Source organism: Oncorhynchus kisutch, linkage group LG29 (assembly GCF_002021735.2).
Source record: "Oncorhynchus kisutch isolate 150728-3 linkage group LG29, Okis_V2, whole genome shotgun sequence".
Classification (NCBI taxonomy): domain Eukaryota; kingdom Metazoa; phylum Chordata; class Actinopteri; order Salmoniformes; family Salmonidae; genus Oncorhynchus; species Oncorhynchus kisutch.
The window spans coordinates 46,109,244-46,131,743 of NC_034202.2; the positions used below are offsets into that span (position 1 = coordinate 46,109,244).

The 22,500-nt window shown below is 41.8% G+C and overlaps 1 protein-coding gene across 1 annotated transcript in view; it reads right to left on the reverse strand.

The window, feature by feature from the left end:
- The window catches only part of stoml3b (stomatin (EPB72)-like 3b), a 30,603-nt gene that overhangs the window by 4,257 nt on the left and 3,846 nt on the right, over positions 1-22,500 (reverse strand). Inside the window, exons 2-4 of the mRNA XM_031809436.1 lie at positions 6,706-6,812; positions 4,490-4,562; positions 4,294-4,376 (exon numbers count right to left, since the gene is read on the reverse strand). Of these exons, the coding sequence (XP_031665296.1) occupies positions 4,294-4,376; positions 4,490-4,562; positions 6,706-6,812 (263 nt within the window). The remainder of the gene's footprint in view (positions 1-4,293; positions 4,377-4,489; positions 4,563-6,705; positions 6,813-22,500) is intronic.

The following is a 22,500-nucleotide window of genomic DNA, read 5'->3' on the forward strand; positions in this document are numbered from 1 at the left end:
ATTCAAGGGTTTTTCTTTATTTGTACTATTTTCTACAATGTAGAATAATAGTGAAGACATCAGAACTATGAAATAACACATATGGAATCATGTAGTAACCAAAAAAGTGTTAAACATATTATATATTTTAGATTCTTCAAAGTAGCCACCCTTTGCCTTGATGACAGCTTCGCACACTCTTGGCATTCTCTCAACCAGCTTCACCTGGAATGCTTTTCCAACAGTCTTGAAGGAGTTTGCACATATGCTGAGCACTCGGTGGCTGCTTTTCCTTCACTCTGTGGTCCAACTCATCCCAAACCCTCTCAATGGGTTGAGGTCAGGTGATTGTCAATAACAACATTCTTATTGGCAGACTCAACTGCCTTGGTTTCTCAAGATTGCCTCGCCTGGTTCACCAACTCTCCTTCCAGACGCACATTAATCATCTCCAGTCCAAAATTAAATTTAGAATCGGCTTCCTATTTCGCAAAACAAAGCATCCTTCACTCATGCTGCCAAACATACCCTCGTAAAACTGACCTTCCCACCGATCCTCGACTTCGACGATGTCATTTAACTTCACTAGGGTAGGGGGCAGCATTCTGAATTTTGGATAAAAAGGTGCCCAAATTAAACTGCCTGCTACTCAGGCCTCTAAAAGCTAGAATATGCATGATAGAAAACACTCTGGAGTTTCTAAAACTGTTTGAATGATGTCTGTGAGTATAACAGAACTCATATGGCAGGCAAAAACCAGAGAAAAAATCCAACCAGGAAGTGGGAAATCTGAGGTTTGTAGGTTTTCAAGTCATTGCCTATCGAATATACAGTGTCTATGGGGTTATATTGCACTTCCTAAGGCTTTCCACTAGATGTCAACAGTTTTTAGAACCTTGTTTGAGGCTTCTACTGTGGAGGAGGGGGGAATGGGAGCTGAATGAGTCAGAGGTCTGCCAGAGTGGCATGAGCTGATCACGCGCGCTCACGTGAGAGTTAGCTTGCGTTCCATTGCATTTCTACAGACAAAGGAATTCTCCGGTTGGAACATTATTGAAGATTTATGATAAAAACATCCTAAAGATTGATTTTATACTTCGTTTGACATGTTTCTACGAACTGTAATATGACTTTTCGTCTGGACTTTCGCCTGGACTTGTCCGCGCCTCGTGAGTTTGGATTGTGTGCTAAACGCACGAACAAAAAGGAGGTATTTGGACATAAATTATGGACTTTATCAAACAAATCAAAAATGTATTGTGGAACTGGGATTCCTGGGAGTGCATTCTGATGAAGATCATCAAAGGTAAGTGAATATTTATAATGCTATTTCTGGCTTCTGTTGACTCCACAACATGGCAGATATCTGTATGGCTTGTTTTGTTGTCTGAGCACCGTACTCAGATTATTGCATGGTTTGCTTTTTCGGTAAAGTTTTTTAAAAATCTGACACAGCGGTTCCATTAAGGAGAAGTGGATCTAAAATGCCATGCATAACAGTTGTATTTTTTAGCAATGTTTATTATGAGTATTTCTGTAAATTGATGTGGCTCTCTGCAAAATCACCGCATGTTTTGGAACTACTGAACATAATGCGCCAATGTAAACTGAGATTGTTGGATATAAATATGAACTTTACCGAACAAAACATACATGTATTGTGTAACATGAAGTCCTATGAGTGTCATCTGATGAAGATCATCAAAGGTTAGTGATTCATTTTATCTCTATTTCTGCTTTTTGTGACTCCTCTCTTTCGCTGGAAAAATGGATGTGTTTTTCTGTGACTTGGCTCTGACCTAACATAATCGTTTGGTATGCTTTCGTCGTAAAGCCTTTTTTAAATCGGACACTGTGATTTACAACAAGTGTATCTTTAAAATGGTGTAAAATACTTGTATTTTTGAGGAATTTTAATCATGGGATTTCTGTTGTTTTGAATTTGGCATCATGCAGTTTCACTGGCTGTTGACGAGGTGGGACGCTAGCGTACCACATACCCTAGTGAGGTTAAAAAATAGCCTCCAACACACTACTCAACAACTTGGATGCAGTCTTTCACAGTGCCATCCGTTTTGTCACCAAAGCCCCATATACTACCCACCACTGCGACCTGTATGCTCTCATTGGCTGGCTCTCGCTTCATACTCGTCGCCAAACCCACTGGCTCCAGGTTATCTACAAGTCTCTGCTAGGGAAAGCCCCGCCTTATCTCAGCTCACTGGTCACCATAGCAGCCCCCACCCGTAGCACACTCTCCAGCAGATATATTTCCAGTTCTCTGCTGCCAATGACTGGAACGAACTGCAAAAATCACTAAAGCTGGAGACTCTTACCTCCCTCACTAGCTTTAAGCACCAGCTGTCAGAGCAGCTCACAGATCATTGCCTCTGTACACAGCTCATCTGTAAATAGCCCATCCAACTACCTCATCTCCATACTGGTATTTATTTATTGATCTTTCTCCTTTCCACCCCAGTATCTCTGCTTTGCACATTCATCTTCTTCTGCACATGTACCATTCCAGTGTTTAATTGCTATATTGTAATTACTTTGCCACCATGGCCTATTTATTGCCTTATTCGCCCATTTCCACATGCTGTATATAGATTTTTCTACTGTATTATTGATTGTATGTTTGTTTATTCCATGTGTAACTCTGTGTTGTTGTTTGTGTCGAACTGCTTTGCTTGGCCAGGTCACAGTTGTAAATGAGAACTTGTTCTCAACTAGCCTACCTGGTTAAATAAAGGTGAAATAGGCCTCCAGCCTGGCGCAGTGGTTAAGGGCTGTGCCATCAGAGTCCCTGGGTTCGCGCCCAGGCTCTGTCGTAACCGGCCGTACCCGGGAGGTCCGTGGGGCGACGCACAATTGACCTAGCGTAGTCCGGGTTAGGGAGGGCTTGATCGGTAGGGATGTCCTTGTCTCATCGCGCACCAGCGACTCCTGTTGGCAGGCCGGGCGCAGTGCACGCTAACCAAGGTTGCCAGGTGCACAGTGTTTTCTCCGACACATTGGTGCGGCTGGCTTCCGGGTTGGATGCGCACTGTGTTAAGAAGCAGTTGGTTGGGTTGTGTATCGGAGGACGCATGACTTTCAACCTACAAGATAGTAGCTACTACAACAATATTATACCACGAAAAAGGGGTAAAATAAAGGTGAAATAAATCAACTGTGGAGGCCAGTTTGTCCTTCTTGGAGGTTGGGTCATTGTCCTGTTGAAAAACAACCAAATGTATTTTACCTTTACTTAACTAGGCAAGTCAGTTAAGAACAAATTCTTATTTTCAATGACGACCTAGTGGGTTAACTGCCTGTTCAGGGGCAGAACGACAGATTTGTCAGCTCGGGGGTTTGAACTTGCAACCTTCCGGTATTTAGTTAGAGTCTGTGGCAGTCCTCATGAGAGCCAGTTTCATCATAGAGCTTGATGGTTTTTGTGACTGCACTTGAAGAAACTTACAAAGTTCTTGAAATGGTTTCTTTGCAGCAATTCGACCTCGGAACAGTTGATGTTGAGATGTGTCTGTTACTTGAACTCTGTAAAGCATTTATTTTGGCTGCAATTTCTGAGGCGGGTAACTAATGAACTTGCAGCAGAGGTAACTCTGGGTCCTCCTTTCCTGTGACGGTCCTCATGAGAGCCAGTTTCATCATAGCGCTTGATAGTTTTTGCGACTGCACTTGAAGAAAATTTAAAAGTTCTTGAAATGTTTTTGAATGACTTTACCTTCATGTCTTAAAGTAATGATGGACTGCTGTGTCTCTTTGCTTATTTGAGTTGTTCTTGCCATAATATGGACTTGGTATTTTATCAAATTGGACTATCTTCTGTATACCCCCCTACCTTGTCACAACACAACTGATTGGCTCAAATGCATTAAGGTGAAAAGAAATTCCACAAATTTACTTTTAGCAAGACACACCTGTTAATTGAAATGCATTCCAGGTGACTGCCTCACGAATCTGGTTGAGAGAATGCCAAGATTGTGCAAAGCTGTGAACAAGGCAAAGGATGACGACTTTGAAGAATCTCAAAAATAACATATTTTTTTGGCTACTACATGATTCCATATGTGTTATCTTATAGTTTTGATGTCTTCACTATTATTCTACAATGTAGAAAATTGTCAAAATGAAAGAACAACCCTTGAATGAGTAGGCGTCTCCAAACTTTTGACTGGTACTGTACATTATAAGATGTATATGACAGTTTATTTAATGGGTGTCCATCCTGGTTAGTATAGGTCCTACCTCCTGATTTAAATTACAGTTTATTTAATGGGTGTCCTTCCTGGTTAGTATAGGTCCTACCTCCTGTGGAGGAATGTCAAATGACACGGTTCTCAGGTCCACTTTCACGAAGGAGTCTGTGCATGGCAGCACGAAAAAGATACCTGGAAGAGAGAGAGTTTATTTATTTTCATCAATGTAGATTGAATATGCGTGCGCACACAGACCAAACATACACACACACACACACACACACACACAGTGAGTGGTCTTTTACCTGGTCCCTTAGCTTTCCGGTCTGTAATACGGCCCAGCCTGAAGATGACAGCACGTTCATACTCCTGAACTATCTACAACACAACACACACACACACACACACACACACACACACACACACACACACACACACACACACACACACACACACACACACACACACACGTACAACACAAAAAGTTAAATATAGAACATATCTTGGTAAATTTTAGTTAGAGGTATCTGTAGTTCTGTAGTTCTGTAGGTATGTAGTTCTGTAGTTCTGTAGGTATGTAGATCATTAGGTATATAGTTCAGTAGGTATGTATTTCTGTAGGTATGTAGAACTGTAGGTATGTAGTTCTGTAGGTATGTAGATCTGTAGGTATGTAGATCTGTAGGTATGTAGATCTGTAGGTATGTAGTTCTGTAGGTATGTAGATCTGTAGGTATGTAGTTCTGTAGATCTGTAGGAATGTAGTTATGTAGGTATGTAGTTCTGTAGTTCAGTAGGTATGTAATTCTGTAGTTCAGTAGGTATGTAGTTCTGTAGGTATGTAGTTCTGTAGTTCTGTAGATCTGTAGGTATGTAGTTCTGTAGATCTGTAGGTATGTAGTTCTGTAGGTATGTAGTTATGTAGTTCTGTAGTTCTGTAGTTCTGTAGTTCTGTAGGTATGTAGTTCTGTAGTTCTGTAGTTCTGTAGTTCTGTAGTTATGTAGATCTGTAGTTATGTAGTTCTGTAGGTATGTAGTTCTGTAGTTCTGTAGATCTGTAGTTATGTAGTTCTGTAGATCTGTAGGTATGTAGTTCTGTAGTTATGTAGTTCTGTAGGTATGTAGATCTGTAGGTATGTAGTTCTGTAGGTATGTAGTTCTGTAGGTATGTAGTTCTGTAGGTATGTAGATCTGTAGGTATGTAATTCAGTAGGTATGTAATTCTGTTGTTCAGTAGGTATGTAGTTCTGTAGGTATGTAATTCTGTTGTTCAGTAGGTATGTAGTTATGTAGTTCTGTAGGTATGTAATTCTGTTGTTCAGTAGGTATGTAGTTATGTAGTTCAGTAGGTATGTAATTCTGTAGTTCAGTAGGTATGTAGATCTGTAGGTATGTAGGTATGTAGATCTGTAGGTATGTAGGTATGTAGATCTGTAGGTATGTAGTTCTGTAGGTATGTAGTTCTGTAGGTATGTAGTTCTGTAGTTATGTAGTTATGTAGATCTGTAGGTATGTAGTTCTGTAGTTATGTAGTTCTGTAGATCTGTAGGTATGTAGTTCTGTAGTTATGTAGTTCTGTAGATCTGTAGGTATGTAGTTCTGTAGTTATGTAGTTCTGTAGATCTGTAGGTATGTAGTTCTGTAGATCTGTAGGTATGTAGTTCTGTAGTTATGTAGTTCTGTAGATCTGTAGGTATGTAGTTCTGTAGATCTGTAGGTATGGAGTTCTGTAGGTATGTGTGCTAACGTGGGTAAATTAGTTGATGTGTAGGTCTACAGTATTAACAGCATGGTGATGTTGGTAGTTGATATGTACAGTAGGAACAGCATGGTGATGTTGGTAGTTGATATGTACAGTAGGAACAGCATGGTGATGTTGGTAGTTGATATGTACAGTATAAACAGCATGGTGATGTTGGTAGTTGATATGTACAGTATAAATTGGCCAGTAAATTACTGTAATCATTTTTATGGTAATCCATTTTACTGTACCAAAAATTGTACTACAGTCTAATTTATAGAATATTACTGGAATTACCCATGCAGCGACACATTACCCAGTGTTCTTTGCAAGTTAACATTACATTTAGATTGTAATTTGGTCATTTAGCTCTACAGTCATCCAGGTTGATAAAGGAAACACATATCACAGTCATAGCGTGACAAGTTTTACTTGCTATTACTGTAACATATATATATTTTTTAATCAACTTTTTCGTTAAATATAAGTTGCTAAGGACAAGAATGCCCGCTAAACGACCAAAATGTACATGTAAAAAATGTAATCCTGCAAAGAACACTGGGTTATATGTCGCTGCATGGGTCATTCCAGTAATATTCTATAAATTAGACTGTAGTACAATTTTTGGTACAGTAAAATGGATTACAGTAACTTACTGTAAAATAAATTACAGTAACTTACTGGCCAATTACTGCCAGTGATACAACATTTTACAGTACAGCTTTGACTGGAATGAAGACGCCTGTTCTATTCATTCTATGGACATTGTGTCTTACTCACCTTTATACAGAACCAGATGGTGAAGGGGAACAGGGAGAAGACGAACAGTCCAGAGAGGATCACAATGAGCCAGCCACAGCAACCTAGGCTCCCTGAACCAACATCAGCTAAGAGAGAGAGAGAGAGAGAGAGAGAGAGGTAGACAGGGAGAGAGAGAGAGAAATAGAGAGAGAAATAGAGAGAGAAATTACATGTTATTAGCATTTGTTGGAAATGGCAAGTTTAAGAAAACCAGAGTTTGGATGGGAGTCACTTCTTGTCTATATAGACTCCTGTCATGGTAAGGAGGAAGGAAATATATAAATGTAGAAATCACTGATCCCTTTACTACAGTGAGCTGTACAGTGTATTGTACAATCTACTCTGAAGAAAATTATCAATGCAACAATTAAAGTATTGGTCTCATGTTTCATGAGCTGAAATAAAAGATCCCAGAAATGTTCCATTAGCACAGAAAAGCTTATTGCTCTCAAATGTTGTGCAGAAATGTGTTTACCTCCCTATTAGGGAGTATTTTTCCATTTACCAAGATAATCCATCCACCTGAGAGGTGTGGCATATCAAGAAGCTGATTAAACAGCATGATCCTTACACAGGTGCACCTTGTGCTGGGGACAATAAAAGGCCACTGAAACATGTGCAGTTTTGTCACACAACACAATTCTACAGATGTCTTTTTTTTTGAGGGAGCATGCAACTGGCATGCTGACTGCAGGAATGTACACCAGAGATCATTTCTCTACCATAAGCCACCTCCAACGTTGCTTTAGAGAATTTTGCAGTACGTCCAACCGGCCTCTCAACTGTAGACTATGTGTATGGCGTTGTGTGACAGCATGTATGATGTAGTGTGGGCAAGCGGTTTGCTGATGTCAACGTTGTGAACAGAGAGCCCCATGGTGGCGGTGGGGTTATGGTATGGGAAGGTATAAACTACGGACAATGAACACAATTGCATTTTATCGCTGATAATTTGAATGCACAGAGATACCGTGACGAGATCCCGAGGCCCATTGTCATGCCATTCATCCATCATCTCATGTTTCTGCATGATAATGCTTGGCCCCATGTCGCAAGGATCGTTCATATTTCCTGAAAGCTGAAAATGTCCCAGTTCTTCCATGGCCTGCATACTCACCAGACATGTCACCCATTGAGCCTGTTTGGGATGCTCTCGATCGACGTGTATAACAGCGTGTTCCAGTTCCCGGCAATATCCAGCAACTTCACACAGTCATTGAATAATGGAACAACATTCCCCAGGCCACATCTAACAATCAGAGGCAGCCAATCAGAGGCAGACTGATTAATTCTATGTGGAAATGTGTTGTGCTGCATGAGGCAAATGATGGTCTCACCAGATACTGACTGGTGTTCTGATCCACACCCCTACCTCTTTATTAAAGGTATCTGTGACCAACAGATGCATATCTGTATTCCCAGTCATGTGAAATCCATAGATTAGCAACCTAATGAATGAAGATCTGCGTCCCACACCGTTGTGCAGTAAGATGAAGATCTGCGTCCCACACCGTTGTGCAGTAAGATGAAGATCTGCGTCCCACACCGTTGTGCAGTAAGATGAAGATCTGCGTCCCACACCGTTGTGCAGTAAGATGAAGATCTGCGTCCCACACCGTTGTGCAGTAAGATGAAGATCTGCGTCCCACACCGTTGTGCAGTAAGATGAAGATCTGCGTCCCACACCGTTGTGCAGTAAGATGAAGATCTGCGTCCCACACCGTTGTGCAGTAAGATGAAGATCTGCGTCCCACACCGTTGTGCAGTAAGATGAAGATCTGCGTCCCACACCGTTGTGCAGTAAGATGAAGATCTGCGTCCCACACCGTTGTGCAGTAAGATGAAGATCTGCGTCCCACACCGTTGTGCAGTAAGATGAAGATCTGCGTCCCACACCGTTGTGCAGTAAGATGAAGATCTGCGTCCCACACCGTTGTGCAGTAAGATGAAGATCTGCGTCCCACACCGTTGTGCAGTAAGATGAAGATCTGCGTCCCACACCGTTGTGCAGTAAGATGAAGATCTGCGTCCCACACCGTTGTGCAGTAAGATGAAGATCTGCGTCCCACACCGTTGTGCAGTAAGATGAAGATCTGCGTCCCACACCGTTGTGCAGTAAGATGAAGATCTGCGCCCCACACCGTAGTGCAGTAAGATGAAGATCTGCGTCCCACACCGTCGTGCAGTAAGATGAAGATCTGCGTCCCACACCGTCGTGCAGTAAGATGAAGATCTGCGTCCCACACCGTCGTGCAGTAAGATGAAGATCTGCGTCCCACACCGTCGTGCAGTAAGATGAAGATCTGCGTCCCACACCGTCGTGCAGTAAGATGAAGATCTGCGTCCCACACCGTCGTGCAGTAAGATGAAGATCTGCGTCCCACACCGTCGTGCAGTAAGATGAAGATCTGCGTCCCACACCGTCGTGCAGTAAGATGAAGATCTGCGTCCCACACCGTCGTGCAGTAAGATGAAGATCTGCGTCCCACACCGTTGTGCAGTAAGATGAAGATCTGCGTCCCACACCGTTGTGCAGTAAGATGAAGATCTGCGTCCCACACCGTTGTGCAGTAAGATGAAGATCTGCGTCCCACACCGTTGTGCAGTAAGATGAAGATCTGCGTCCCACACCGTTGTGCAGTAAGATGAAGATCTGCGTCCCACACCGTTGTGCAGTAAGATGAAGATCTGCGTCCCACACCGTTGTGCAGTAAGATGAAGATCTGCGTCCCACACCGTTGTGCAGTAAGATGAAGATCTGCGTCCCACACCGTTGTGCAGTAAGATGAAGATCTGCGTCCCACACCGTTGTGCAGTAAGATGAAGATCTGCGTCCCACACCGTTGTGCAGTAAGATGAAGATCTGCGTCCCACACCGTTGTGCAGTAAGATGAAGATCTGCGTCCCACACCGTTGTGCAGTAAGATGAAGATCTGCGTCCCACACCGTTGTGCAGTAAGATGAAGATCTGCGTCCCACACCGTTGTGCAGTAAGATGAAGATCTGCGTCCCACACCGTTGTGCAGTAAGATGAAGATCTGCGTCCCACACCGTCGTGCAGTAAGATGAAGATCTGCGTCCCACACCGTCGTGCAGTAAGATGAAGATCTGCGTCCCACACCGTTGTGCAGTAAGATGAAGATCTGCGTCCCACACCGTTGTGCAGTAAGATGAAGATCTGCGTCCCACACCGTTGTGCAGTAAGATGAAGATCTGCGTCCCACACCGTTGTGCAGTAAGATGAAGATCTGCGTCCCACACCGTTGTGCAGTAAGATGAAGATCTGCGTCCCACACCGTCGTGCAGTAAGATGTTGCTATATCTGTTTTTTTGTTGTTGTTTTTTGAAAGCAGGTGTTCATTTGAGCAATCTGAGATGGAAGGGAGTTCCATGCAATAACATCTCTATAATTCTGTACCCTTTCTTGAATTTGTTCTGGGGACAGTGAAAAGAACCCTGGTGGCATGTCTGGTAGGTTAATTGTGTGTCAGATATGTGTGTAAGTTGACTCGACAAACAATTTGGAATTTTCAACATAATTAATTGTCACGCCCTGACCTTAGAGATTCTCTATGTTTGGTTAGGTCAGGGTGTGACTCGGGTGGGAAAGTCTATGTTTTCTATTTCTTTGTGTTTGGCCCGAGTGTGGTTCCCAATCAGAGGCAGCTGTCTATCGTTGTCTATGATTGGGGATCATATATAAGTTGTCATTTTCCTTTTGGGTTTTGTGGAATCTTGTTTTCTGTTTAGTGTCTGTGCCTGACAGAACTGTGCGCTTTCGTTTTCACATTTGTTATTTTGTTTGAGTGTTTTTGAATATTAAAATCATGAACACACCACACTGCGCCTTGGTCCACTCTTCATTCAACAAACGAGAGCCGTTACATTAATGTTTCTTATAAAAATAAGAAGTGATTCAGTCAGTCTCTCCTCAACTCTTAGCCAAGAGAGACTGGTATTCATAACATTGATATCAGTCCTCTGATTAAGGCAAGACGTGACGCTCTGTTAAACTCAACTAGGTCTTTTCTTGCAGCACTCGACCACATGACTGGACAATAATTAAGATTAGACTAAACTAGAGCCTGCAGAAATTGCTTTTTGGAGTGTGGTGTCAAAAAAGCAGAGCATCTCTTTATTACAGCCAGATCTCTCTCCATCTTTACAACCATTGAATCTATATGTTTTGATCATGACAGTTTACAATCTAAGGTAACAACAAGTAATTTAGTCTCATGTGTAAACATTTGTATGAACATAAGAAGATTCAACAACTGAGACATAAACTGAACAAGTTCCACAGACATGTGACTAACAGAAATGGAATAATGTGTCCCTGAACAAATTGGGGTCAAAATCAAAAGTTACAGTCAGTATCTAGTGTGGCCACCAGCTGCATTAAGTACTGCAGTGCATCTCCTCCTCATGGACTGCACCAGATTTGCCAGTTCTTGCTGTGAGATGTTACCCCACTCTTAAACCAAGGCACCTGTAAGTTCCTGGACATTTCTGGGGTAATGGCCCTAGCCCTCACCCTCCAATCCAATAGGTCCCAGACATGCTCAATTGGATTGAGCTCCGGGCTCTTCGCTGGCCATGGCAGAACACTGACATTCCTGTCTTGCAGGAAATCATGCACTGAATGAGCAGTATGGCTGGTGGCTTTGTCATGCTGGAGGGTCATGTCAGGATGAGCCTGCAGGAAGGGTACCACATGAGGGAGTAGGATGTCTTCCCTGTAACCCACAGCGTTGATATTGCCTGCAATGACAACAAGCTCAGTCCGATGATGCTGTGACACACCGCCCCAGACCATGACGGACCATCCACCTCGATCAGAGTACAGGCCTCGGTGTAACGCTCATTCCTTCAACGATAAACGCGAGTCCAACCATCACCCCTAGTGAGACAAAACCACGACTTGTCAGTGAAGAGCACTTTTTGCCAGTCCTTTCTGGTCCTGCGATGGTGGGTTTGTGCCCATATGCAACGTTGTTGCCAGTGATGTCTGGTGAGGACCTGCCTTACAACAAGCCTATAAGCCCTCAGTCCAGCCACTCTCAGCCTATTGCAGACAGTCTGAGCACTGATGGAGGGATTGTGCGTTCCTGCTATAACTCGGGCAGTTGTTATTGCCATCCTGTACTTGTGTGATGTTTGGATGTACCCATCCTGTACCTATCCCGCAGGTGTGATGTTCGGATGTACCGATCCTGTGCAGGTGTTGTTACACGTGGTCTGCCACTGCGAGGACAATCAGCTGTCCGTCCTGTCTCCCTGTAGCGCTGTCTTAGGCGTCTCACAGTACGGACATTGCACCTTATTGCCCTGGCCGCACCTGCAGTCCTCATGCCTCCTTGCAGCATGTCTAAGGCACGTTCACGCATATGAGCAGGGACCCTGGGCATCTTTCTTTTGGTGTTTTTCAGAGTCAGTAGAAAGGCCTCTTTAGTGTCCTAAGTTTTCATAACTGTGACCTTAATTGCCTACCGTCTGTAAGCTGTTAGTGTCTTAACGACCGTTCCACAGGTGCATGTTCATTAATTGTTTATGGTTCATTGAACAAAAATGGGAAACAGTATTTTAACCCGATGCAATGAAGATCTGTGAAGTTTTGGGATTTTTTACGAATTGATCTTTGAAAGACAGGGTCCTGAAAAAGGGACGTTTCTCTTTTTTGCTGAGTTTAGATCTGAATCCATGATATGACAGAGGTTGAAAAGCCATAAAACATCAATTTTCTCAACAACAGGTTATGGTCAATAATATCAAAGGCTGCACTAAAATCTAACAGTACAGCTCCCACAGTCTTCTTATGATCCATTTCTTTCAACCAATCACCAGTCATTTGTGTCAGTCCAGGACATGTTGAATGGCCTTCTCTATAAGCATGCTGGAAAGAATGTTGTTAATTTGTTTACAGAGAAATAGATTTGTATTTGGTCAAACACCATTATTTCTAACAGTTTGTTAAGAGCTGGCATCAACCTGATTGGTCTGCTGTTAGAACCAGTAAAAGCCGTTTTACCACTCTTGGGTAGCGGAATGACTTTGGTTTCCCTCCAGGCCTGAGGACAAAAACTTTCCTCTAGGCTCAGATTAGAGATATGACAGATAGGAGTGGCCAGAGAGACAGCTACCATCCTCAGTAGCTTTCCATCTAAGTTTTCAATGCCAGGTCTGTCATTATTGATCGACCATTTTTCCACCTCTTCCACACTTACTTTACCAAATTCTAACTTAAAATGTTTTTCTTTCATTAATATATATATATTTTTTAAATGTGTGAATTCGATAACTCACTGTTCGTTGTTGGCATTTCTTGCCTAAATTTGCCCAATTTGCCAAATATTTGGAAACATCAAATGGTTTTGTGATGAATTTGTCTTTCTGGACATAATTTCATTTAAAGTACTACAAAGTTTTTTTTCTCACCATTCTTTATATAATTAATCTTGGCTTCATAATACAGTTTATTCTTCTTTTTGTTGAGTTTAGTGACATAATCTGTCAATTTCCAGTAAGTCAGCCAGTCAGTTATTAGCCACTCCTTTTGCCTCATCTCTTTCAACCATACAGTTTTTCATTTCCTCATCAATCCACGGAGCCCTAACAGTTCTAACAGTCAGTTTCTTAACAGGTGCATGTTGATCAATAACTGGTAGAAACTATTTCATAAATGGATCATCAAGTGCAGCATCTGGATGCTCCTCATTACACACATCAGACAAAACAAATATTTGTTATATCTTCTAGTCTAGGATGGCAGTGATCACACCATGCTTCTACACCTGCATTGCTTGCTGTTTGGGGTTTTAGGCTGGGTTTCCGTACAGCACAACTGATCAAAGAAGGGCTTTACAAATACATTTGATTTGATCACACACAGGTCTGTTTACTTCTGAAGGAACATCATAATGCTATCTGGTGATAAAGACATTAGTGGAGGGAGGGGTTTTATGAAGTAGCATAGCATAATGCTATCTGGTGATGAAGACATTAGTGGAGGGAGGGGTTTTATGAAGTAGCATAGCATAATGCTATCTGGTGATAAAGACATTAGCAGAGGGAGGGGTTTTATGAAGCAGCATAGCATAATGCTATCTGGTGATGAAGACATTAGTGGAGGGAGGGGTTTTATGAAGTAGCATAGCATAATGCTATCTGGTGATAAAGACATTAGCAGAGGGAGGGGTTTTATGAAGCAGCATAGCACAATGCTATCTGGTGATGAAGACATTAGCAGAGGGAGGGGTTTTATGAAGTAGCATAGCATAATGCTATCTGGTGATGAAGACATTAGCAGAGGGAGGGGTTTTATGAAGCAGCATAGCGTAATGCTACCTGGTTATGAAGACATTAGCAGAGGGAGGGGTTTTATGAAGTAGCATAGCATAATGCTATCTGGTGATAAAGACATTAGCAGAGGGAGGGGTTTTATGAAGCAGCATAGCACAATGCTATCTGGTGATGAAGACATTAGCAGAGGGAGGGGTTTTATGAAGTAGCATAGCATAATGCTATCTGGTGATGAAGACATTAGCAGAGGGAGGGGTTTTATGAAGCAGCATAGCGTAATGCTACCTGGTTATGAAGACATTAGCAGAGGGAGGGGTTTTATGAAGTATCATAGCATAATGCTATCTGGTGATGAAGACATTAGCAGAGGGAGGGGTTTTATGAAGTAGCATAGCATAATGCTATCTGATGATGAAGACATTAGCAGAGGGAGGGGTTTTATGAAGTAGCATAGCATAATGCTATCTGATGATGAAGACATTAGAGGAGGGAGGGGTTTTATGAAGTAGCATAGCATAATGCTATCTGGTGATGAAGACATTAGCAGAGGGAGGGGTTTTATGAAGTAGCATAGCATAATGCTATCTGGTGATGAAGACATTAGCAGAGGGAGGGGTTTTATGAAGTAGCATAGCATAATGCTATCTGGTGATGAAGACATTAGCAGAGGGAGGGGTTTTATGAAGCAGCATAGCATAATGCTACCTGGTTACGAAGACATTAGCAGAGGGAGGGGTTTTATGAAGTATCATAGCATAATGCTATCTGGTGATGAAGACATTAGCAGAGGGAGGGGTTTTATGAAGTAGCATAGCATAATGCTATCTGATGATGAAGACATTAGCAGAGGGAGGGGTTTTATGAAGTAGCATAGCATAATGCTATCTGACGATGAAGACATTAGTGGAGGGAGGGGTTTTATGAAGTAGCATAGCATAATGCTATCTGGTGATGAAGACATTAGCGGAGGGAGGGGTTTTATGAAGTAGCATAGCATAATGCTATCTGGTGATAAAGACATTAGCAGAGGGAGGAGTTTTATGAAGTAGCATAGCATAATGCTATCTGGTGATGAAGACATTAGTGGAGGGAGGGGTTTTATGAAGTAGCATAGCATAATGCTATCTGGTGATGAAGACATTAGCGGAGGGAGGGGTTTTATGAAGTAGCATAGCATAATGCTATCTGGTGATGAAGACATTAGTGGAGGGAGGGGTTTTATGAAGTAGCATAGCATAATGCTATCTGGTGATGAAGACATTAGCGGAGGGAGGGGTTTTATGAAGTAGCATAGCATAATGCTATCTGGTGATAAAGACATTAGCAGAGGGAGGAGTTTTATGAAGTAGCATAGCATAATGCTATCTGGTGATGAAGACATTAGTGGAGGGAGGGGCCTGCCTTTCATATTTTCTGTATAGCCCTGAGAGAGACACACACACACACACACACACACACACACACACGGTCAAGGCCAACAAAGGTTGTGTTATGCAACAAAGCGTCATGTGCTCTCTCCCTCTAGATGAAAGATAAATAAAATCCACGTGTTGTCACAGTTGGGATGACTCATCTCAGCCTGGGTTCCCTACAGATGTAGGATCTTCATTTGATCATCCTGTTGTTGAAGGAATTGTATTCAAGGTTTAAAAAGGTTTCTAAAGTTTATAATTTCCCATTTAAAATGAAAGACTTGATTTGCCCTAATATTTTTTTTTTTATCAACCCCTACTAAAACATTCCATCAATTATAATCCACATAATGCTGAATGGTTATTTTTCTGCTTTGTGAAACTGGCTCAAATTAAGATACGGCATCTGTAATGGTTTGAGGTCATGGAAATATACTATCTGAGAAAATCAGAGGAAATCGTCTCCTAAAACAAGCCCAGGGTGTGTGTCACATACACAATGTCAACATTAACGTTAGTCGAATACTGTGTAGTTATGCTATTCAGAGTGTGTGTTGACAACGTTTAATAACATAGCTTGCTTAATCAGTCTGTATCTTTTAAATTAGTCTATTGAATTACAGTGCCTACCGATAAAACCTTGTTTTTTCCCCCCACACAGATGATAGTCAATCTGAATGAATGGTTCTGGGCTATTTTCCTTATTACTGATAGCTCTGTTTTGCTAAATGTCACTTCAGCCAGAGGAAGTGTTTGATCACCGTACAGAAGTCCAGTGGCTAGGCCTGTATTGTGTAAAAGTGTTTCACTTCCCCCAATGGAAAACAGAAGCTCAAATTTCCCATCAACTTTCTAACTTTTCTTCTACATTGACGTTCGTTATTGGTAAAGACTCTTCTTTTTTGCAGTGTTAGTCTATTTCAGGCTCAAGCGTTTTACTGCCGTTCCGCTGAACCATATGACACAATTATCATATAATATAGAACACTATATAAGCCCTTTTCTTTAATTTAGATCATATATAGAGAGACCTACAGTAATCTACAGTAGTGAGTGTATACATATTTGGTCCTCTGTGGAAATTGAACCCACAACCCTGGCATTGAAGGTGCCATGCTCTATTAACTGAGCCACAAGGGGAGAAACACTATAGAGACAGAGAGGCCCACCGTGATCTGTCCTGTCCGCTCTCTCGTAATACAGAGCCTTCACAAAGTTATTCATACCCCTTGAACTTAGTCCACATTTTGTTGTGTTACAGGCTGAATTAAAAAATGGATTGAAAATATTATTTTCTCTCACCCCATCTACACACAATACCCCATAATGACGTCACAATACCCCATTATGACGTCACAATACCCCATAATGACATCACAATACCCCATAATGACATCACAATACCCCATAATGATGTCACAATACCCCATAATGACGTCACAATACCCCATAATGACATCACAATACCCCATAATGACATCACAATACCCCATAATGACGTCACAATACCCCATAATGACGTCACAATACCCCATAATGACATCACAATACCCCATAATGACGTCACAATATCCCATAATGACGTCACAATACCCCATAATGACATCACAATACCCCATAATGACATCACAATACCCCATAATGACGTCACAATACCCCATAATGACGTCACAATACCCCATAATGACGTCACAATACCCCATAATGACGTCACAATACCCCATAATGACGTCACAATACCCCATAATGACGTCACAATACCCCATAACGACGTCACAATACCCCATAATGACGTCACAATACCCCATAATGACATCACAATACCCCATAATGATAAAGTGAAAATGTTTTTTGGAAATGTTTGCACATTTATTGAAAATTAAATATAGAAATATCTCATTTACATAAATATTCATACCCCTTGAGTCAATACATGTTAGAATCACCTTTGGCAGCGATTACAGCTGTGAGTCTTTCTGGGTCAGTCTCTAAGAGCTGTGAGTCTTTCTGGGTCAGTCACTAAGAGCTTTACACACCTGTACAATATTGTACAATACTTCAAGCTCTGTCTAATTGGTTGTTGATCATTGCTAGACAGCCATTTTCAAGTCTTGCCATAGATTTTAATGCCGATTTAAGTCAAATCTGTAACTAGGCCACTCAGGAAAATGCAGTGTCGTCTTGGTAAGTAACTCCAGTGTATATTTGGGCTTGTGTTTTAGGTTATTGTCCTGCTGAAAGGTGAATTCATCTCCCAGTGTCTGTTGGAAAGCAGACTGAACCAGGTGTTCCTCCAGGGTTTTGCCTGTGCTTAGCTCTATTACATTTATTTTATCATAAAGAACTCCCTAGTCCTTGTTGATGACAAGCATACCCATAACATGATGCAGCCACCACAATGTTTGAAAATATGGAGAGTGGTACTCAGTAATGAGTTGGATTTGCCCCAAACACTTTGTATTCAGGACATAAGGTTCATTTCTTTGCCACATTTTTAGCAGTTTTACTTTAGTGCCTTGTTGTAAACAGGAAGCATCTTTTGGAATATATTTATTCTGTACAGGCTTCCTTTTCACTCTGTCATTTAGGTTAGTATTGTGGAGTAACTACAATGCTGTTGATCCATCCTCAGTTTCCTCCTATCACAGCCATTAAACTCTATAAATGTTTTAAAGTCACCATTGGCCTCATGGTGAAATCCCTGAGCAGTTTCCTTCCTCTCCAGCAACTGAGTTAGGAAGGACAGCCTGTATCTTTATAGTGACTGGGTGTATTGATACACCATCCAAAGTGTGCACCTGAGTGGCACAGCGGTCTAAGGCACTGCATCTCAGTGCAAGAGGCGTCACTACAGTCCCTGGTTTGAATCCAGGCTGTATCACATCTGGCCTGTGATTGGGAGTCCCATAGGGCAGTGCATAGTAGGCCGTCATTGTAAATAAGAATTTGTTCTTAAATGACATGCCTGGTTAAATAAAAAAATAACTTCCCATCTACCAACAGGTGACCTTCTTTGCGAAGCATTGGAAAACCTCCCTGGTCTTTGTGGTTGAAATTCACTGCGTGACTGAGGGACCTTACAGATAATTGTATTTGTGGGGTACAGAGATGAGGTAGTCATTCAGAAATCATGCTAAACATTATTATTGCACACAGAGTGAGTCCATGCAAATTATTATGTGACTCGTTAAGCACAATTTTACTCCTGAACTTGCCATAACAAAGGGGTTGAATACTTGATTGACTCAAGACATTTCACCTTGTCATTTTTAATTAATTTATAAAAAACATAATTTCAGTTTCACAGTGCCGAGCTTCCCCTCAGTGCCGAGCTTCCCCTCAGTCCCGAGCTACCCCTCAGTCCCGAGCTACCCCTCAGTCCCGAGCTACCCCTCAGTCCCGAGCTTCCCCTCAGTCCCGAGCTTCCACCTCAGTCCCGAGCTGCCCCTCAGTCCAGTGGGGTCCTTGGTGAGGGTTATTAGGCCAAGGTCGGCGGCGAGGGTCGCCAATCGAGGGACGCGTTACAGGGGGACTAAGACTTGGTTGGAGTGGGGTCCACGTCCCGAGCCGGAGCCGCCACCGTGGACAGACGCCCACCAGGACCCTCCCCTATGGGTTTAGGTGTGCGGCTGGGAGTCCGCACCTTGGGGGGGGTTTCTGTCACGCCTTGGTCTTAGTATTTTGTGTTTATATATTTATTTGGTCAGGCCAGGGTGTGACATGGGTTTATTTTGTGTTGTGTTTTTGTATTGGGGTTTTGGTAGGTATTGGGATTGTGCCTGAGTAGGGTTGTCTAGGAAAGTCTATGGCTGCCTGAGGCGGTTCTCAATCAGAGTCAGGTGATTATCGTTGCCTCTGATTGGGAACCATATTTAGGTAGCCCGGGTTTCACTGTGTGTTTGTGGGTGATTGTTCCTGTCTCTGTGTTTGTTGTCACAAGATAGGCTGTATAGGTTTTCACTTTCCGTTTGTTGTTTTGTATTGTTAGTATTTATTCTTCATTAAACATGTATCGAATTAACCACGCTGCATTTTGGTCCGACTCTCCTTCGACGGAAGAAAACCGTTACAGGAACTAAATTAAACCTAACAAAGGGTTGGAACTAAATTAAACCTAACAAAGGGTTGGAACTAAACAATGTATTCATCATTCCAACACATGAGGATAATAATAGATATATAATATATAGATATAATAATATAATAATAGACCTACATTACTGATTAGGATGATTGACTAGACCCTGATCCTGGAGAGATAATCCTCCTGTAGGTTTTAACTCTAACCCTGATCCTGGAGAGATAAACCTCCTGTAGGTTTTAACTCCAACCCTGTTCCTGGAGAGATATCCTCCTGTAGGTTTTCATTCCAACCCTGTTCCTGGAGAGATACCCTCCTGTAGGTTTTAACTCCAACCCTGTTCCTGGAGAGATACCCTCCTGTAGGTTTTAACTCCAACCCTGTTCCTGGAGAGATAAACCTCCTGTAGGTTTTAACTCCAACCCGAGTGGTAACTAACTAGAATCACGTGCGCTAGATTAGGACAGTTGCTCTCCATGAACGGTAGCTGTCCAGGAAATTTAAAATGGTTTAGGTAAAGGTTAAGGTTAGGGTTAGGGTTAAGGTTAGGGTTAGGGTTAGGGTTAAGTTTAGGGTTAAGGTTAAGGTAAGGGTTAGGGTTAAGGTTAGGGTTAGGGTTAAGTTTAGGGAAGGGTTATTCATGAATTCACTTTCTGGCTGAACTGCATGACAAAAAAAATCCACCCGACCTAAAAATCCTCATCAGAGTCTATCCTCAACTCTACTTGTAATACATAAAAACACAAGCCTGTCAGACCTGTTAGCTGTTGAAATAACCTGGGAAAACACATGGTCACACAATCTACCTGTGGAATACACTTATATCACTATGACTGCATTAGGTTCACATGCACTCACCTAACGTTATCAGGGAACAACGAGCTGGGAATGTTTAAAGCCTTGACAAAACACTACGGGATGAAAGCATTGTGTCGCTATTATACACATAGCCTTTAGGTAGCAGTTTATCTCCCTCCGTTGACTGGGTATTTACTGTACCTGCAGAGTCTACTAAGTAGCCTAATCATTAGAGATAGATAAAGTGTAATAATGGGGCCTTCCTGATACCTAACACTTCAGTAGTTAACTCAAGTGATACCTCTATTACCTACCTTAGCCGACACCACATGGTACAGGATAGTGGTGCTTGTGTTTTAAAAAGCTCAGGTTAAAGAGATTCTCCATAAGATTTGTATTTTTTTTGGGGGGGGGGGGGGGGGGGGTTGTTCTGAAAGTAGCACTCTAGACACAAAACGAGTTGAAATTGCATACATCATATGTAGGGGAAGTGGATCTGCACAACTTCCTGAAAACAGTTACTTTCAAACTATGGATTTTGTGGTTAATTGAGGTAAAACAGTAATTCTGCACATAAGTTATTCATGTTTGAACTACACATTGACACATTCAGCCCAAAGTGGAAGGATTAAAACAAATAGTGACCAAAGTCCCGGAGCATGTCTTCAACATTGAATAATAATGACCATGTAGGTAAACAACATTACATAGCAGACAGGAAATACAACAAGTAAAAGGAAACACTGGATCATGTCTGTGTGTTTACTTTGCAAGCTACCTGTAGAAACTAAATATAGTGGTAAGTAGAACTAATGTTGTTGTTTTTCCTCTAACCAACATAGCTAGCGAAGTTAGCTAACATTATCCCCTTTTTAACATTGTTTTTAAGAGTGTTTAATTAACGATTTCTGCTGACAAACATGATAGGCTACATTGATTGATGGACTATGTCAAATTGGCTAGATAGGTAATAACAGATCACATCAACATGGCTAGCTAACAAGCTAATAACAGATCACGTCAACATGGCTAGTTAACAAGCTAATAACAGATCACGTCAATATGGCTAGTTAACAAGCTAATAACAGATCACGTCAACATGGCTAGTTAACAAACTAATAACAGATCACGTCAATATGGCTAGTTAACAAGCTAATAACAGATCACGTCAACATGGCTAGTTAACAAGCTAATAACAGATCACGTCAACATGGCTAGTTAACAAGCTAATAACAGATCACGTCAACATGGCTAGTTAACAAGCTAATAACAGATCACGTCAACATGGCTAGTTAACAAGCTAATAACAGATCACGTCAACATGGCTAGTTAACAAGCTAATAACAGATCACGTCAATATGGCTAGTTAACAAGCTAACTTTAAGGGGATAAACTAGCTAGATGGCTAGTTAACAAGCTAACTTTAAGGGGATAAACTAGCTAGATGGCTAGTTAACAAGCTAACTTTAAGGGGATAAACTAGCTAGATGGCTAGTTAACAAGCTAACTTTAAGGGGATAAACTAGCTAGATGGCTAGTTAACAAGCTAACTTTAAGGGGATAAACTAGCTAGATGGCTAGTTAACAAGCTAACTTTAAGGGGATAAACTAGCTAGATGGCTAGTTAACAAGCTAACTTTAAGGGGATAAACTAGCTAGATGGCTAGTTAACAAGCTAACTTTAAAGGGATAAACTAGCTAGATGGCTAAAGAAAAGTATTGTTTGATGTGCTTGTCATCTATAGTGATGATGACAGTAGTCTGACTGACAACTTTACCAGGACGAGGACTTGTCGATGTCAAGCTCTTTCCAAAAGCCTAATCTCTGATGAAGCAAGCTAAATTACACATGCTGTTTGCTTAGCTAGCTAGCTAAGTCTCGAGTTTCTGCTCAACTGAGGTAGAATACCTCATGATAAGCTGTAGACCATATTTTTCGTAGTTGTCTATTTACCACCACAGACCGATGCTGGCACTAAGACCGCACTCAACGAGCTGTATAGGGCCGTAAGCAAACAAGAAAATGCTCACCCAGAGGTGGCGCTCCTAGTGGCTGGTGATTTTAATGCATGGAAAATGAAATCTGTTTTACCTCATTTCTACCAGCATGACACATGTGCAACTACAGGAGGCAAAACTCTAGATCACCTTTACTCCAAACACAGAGACACGTACAAAGCTCTC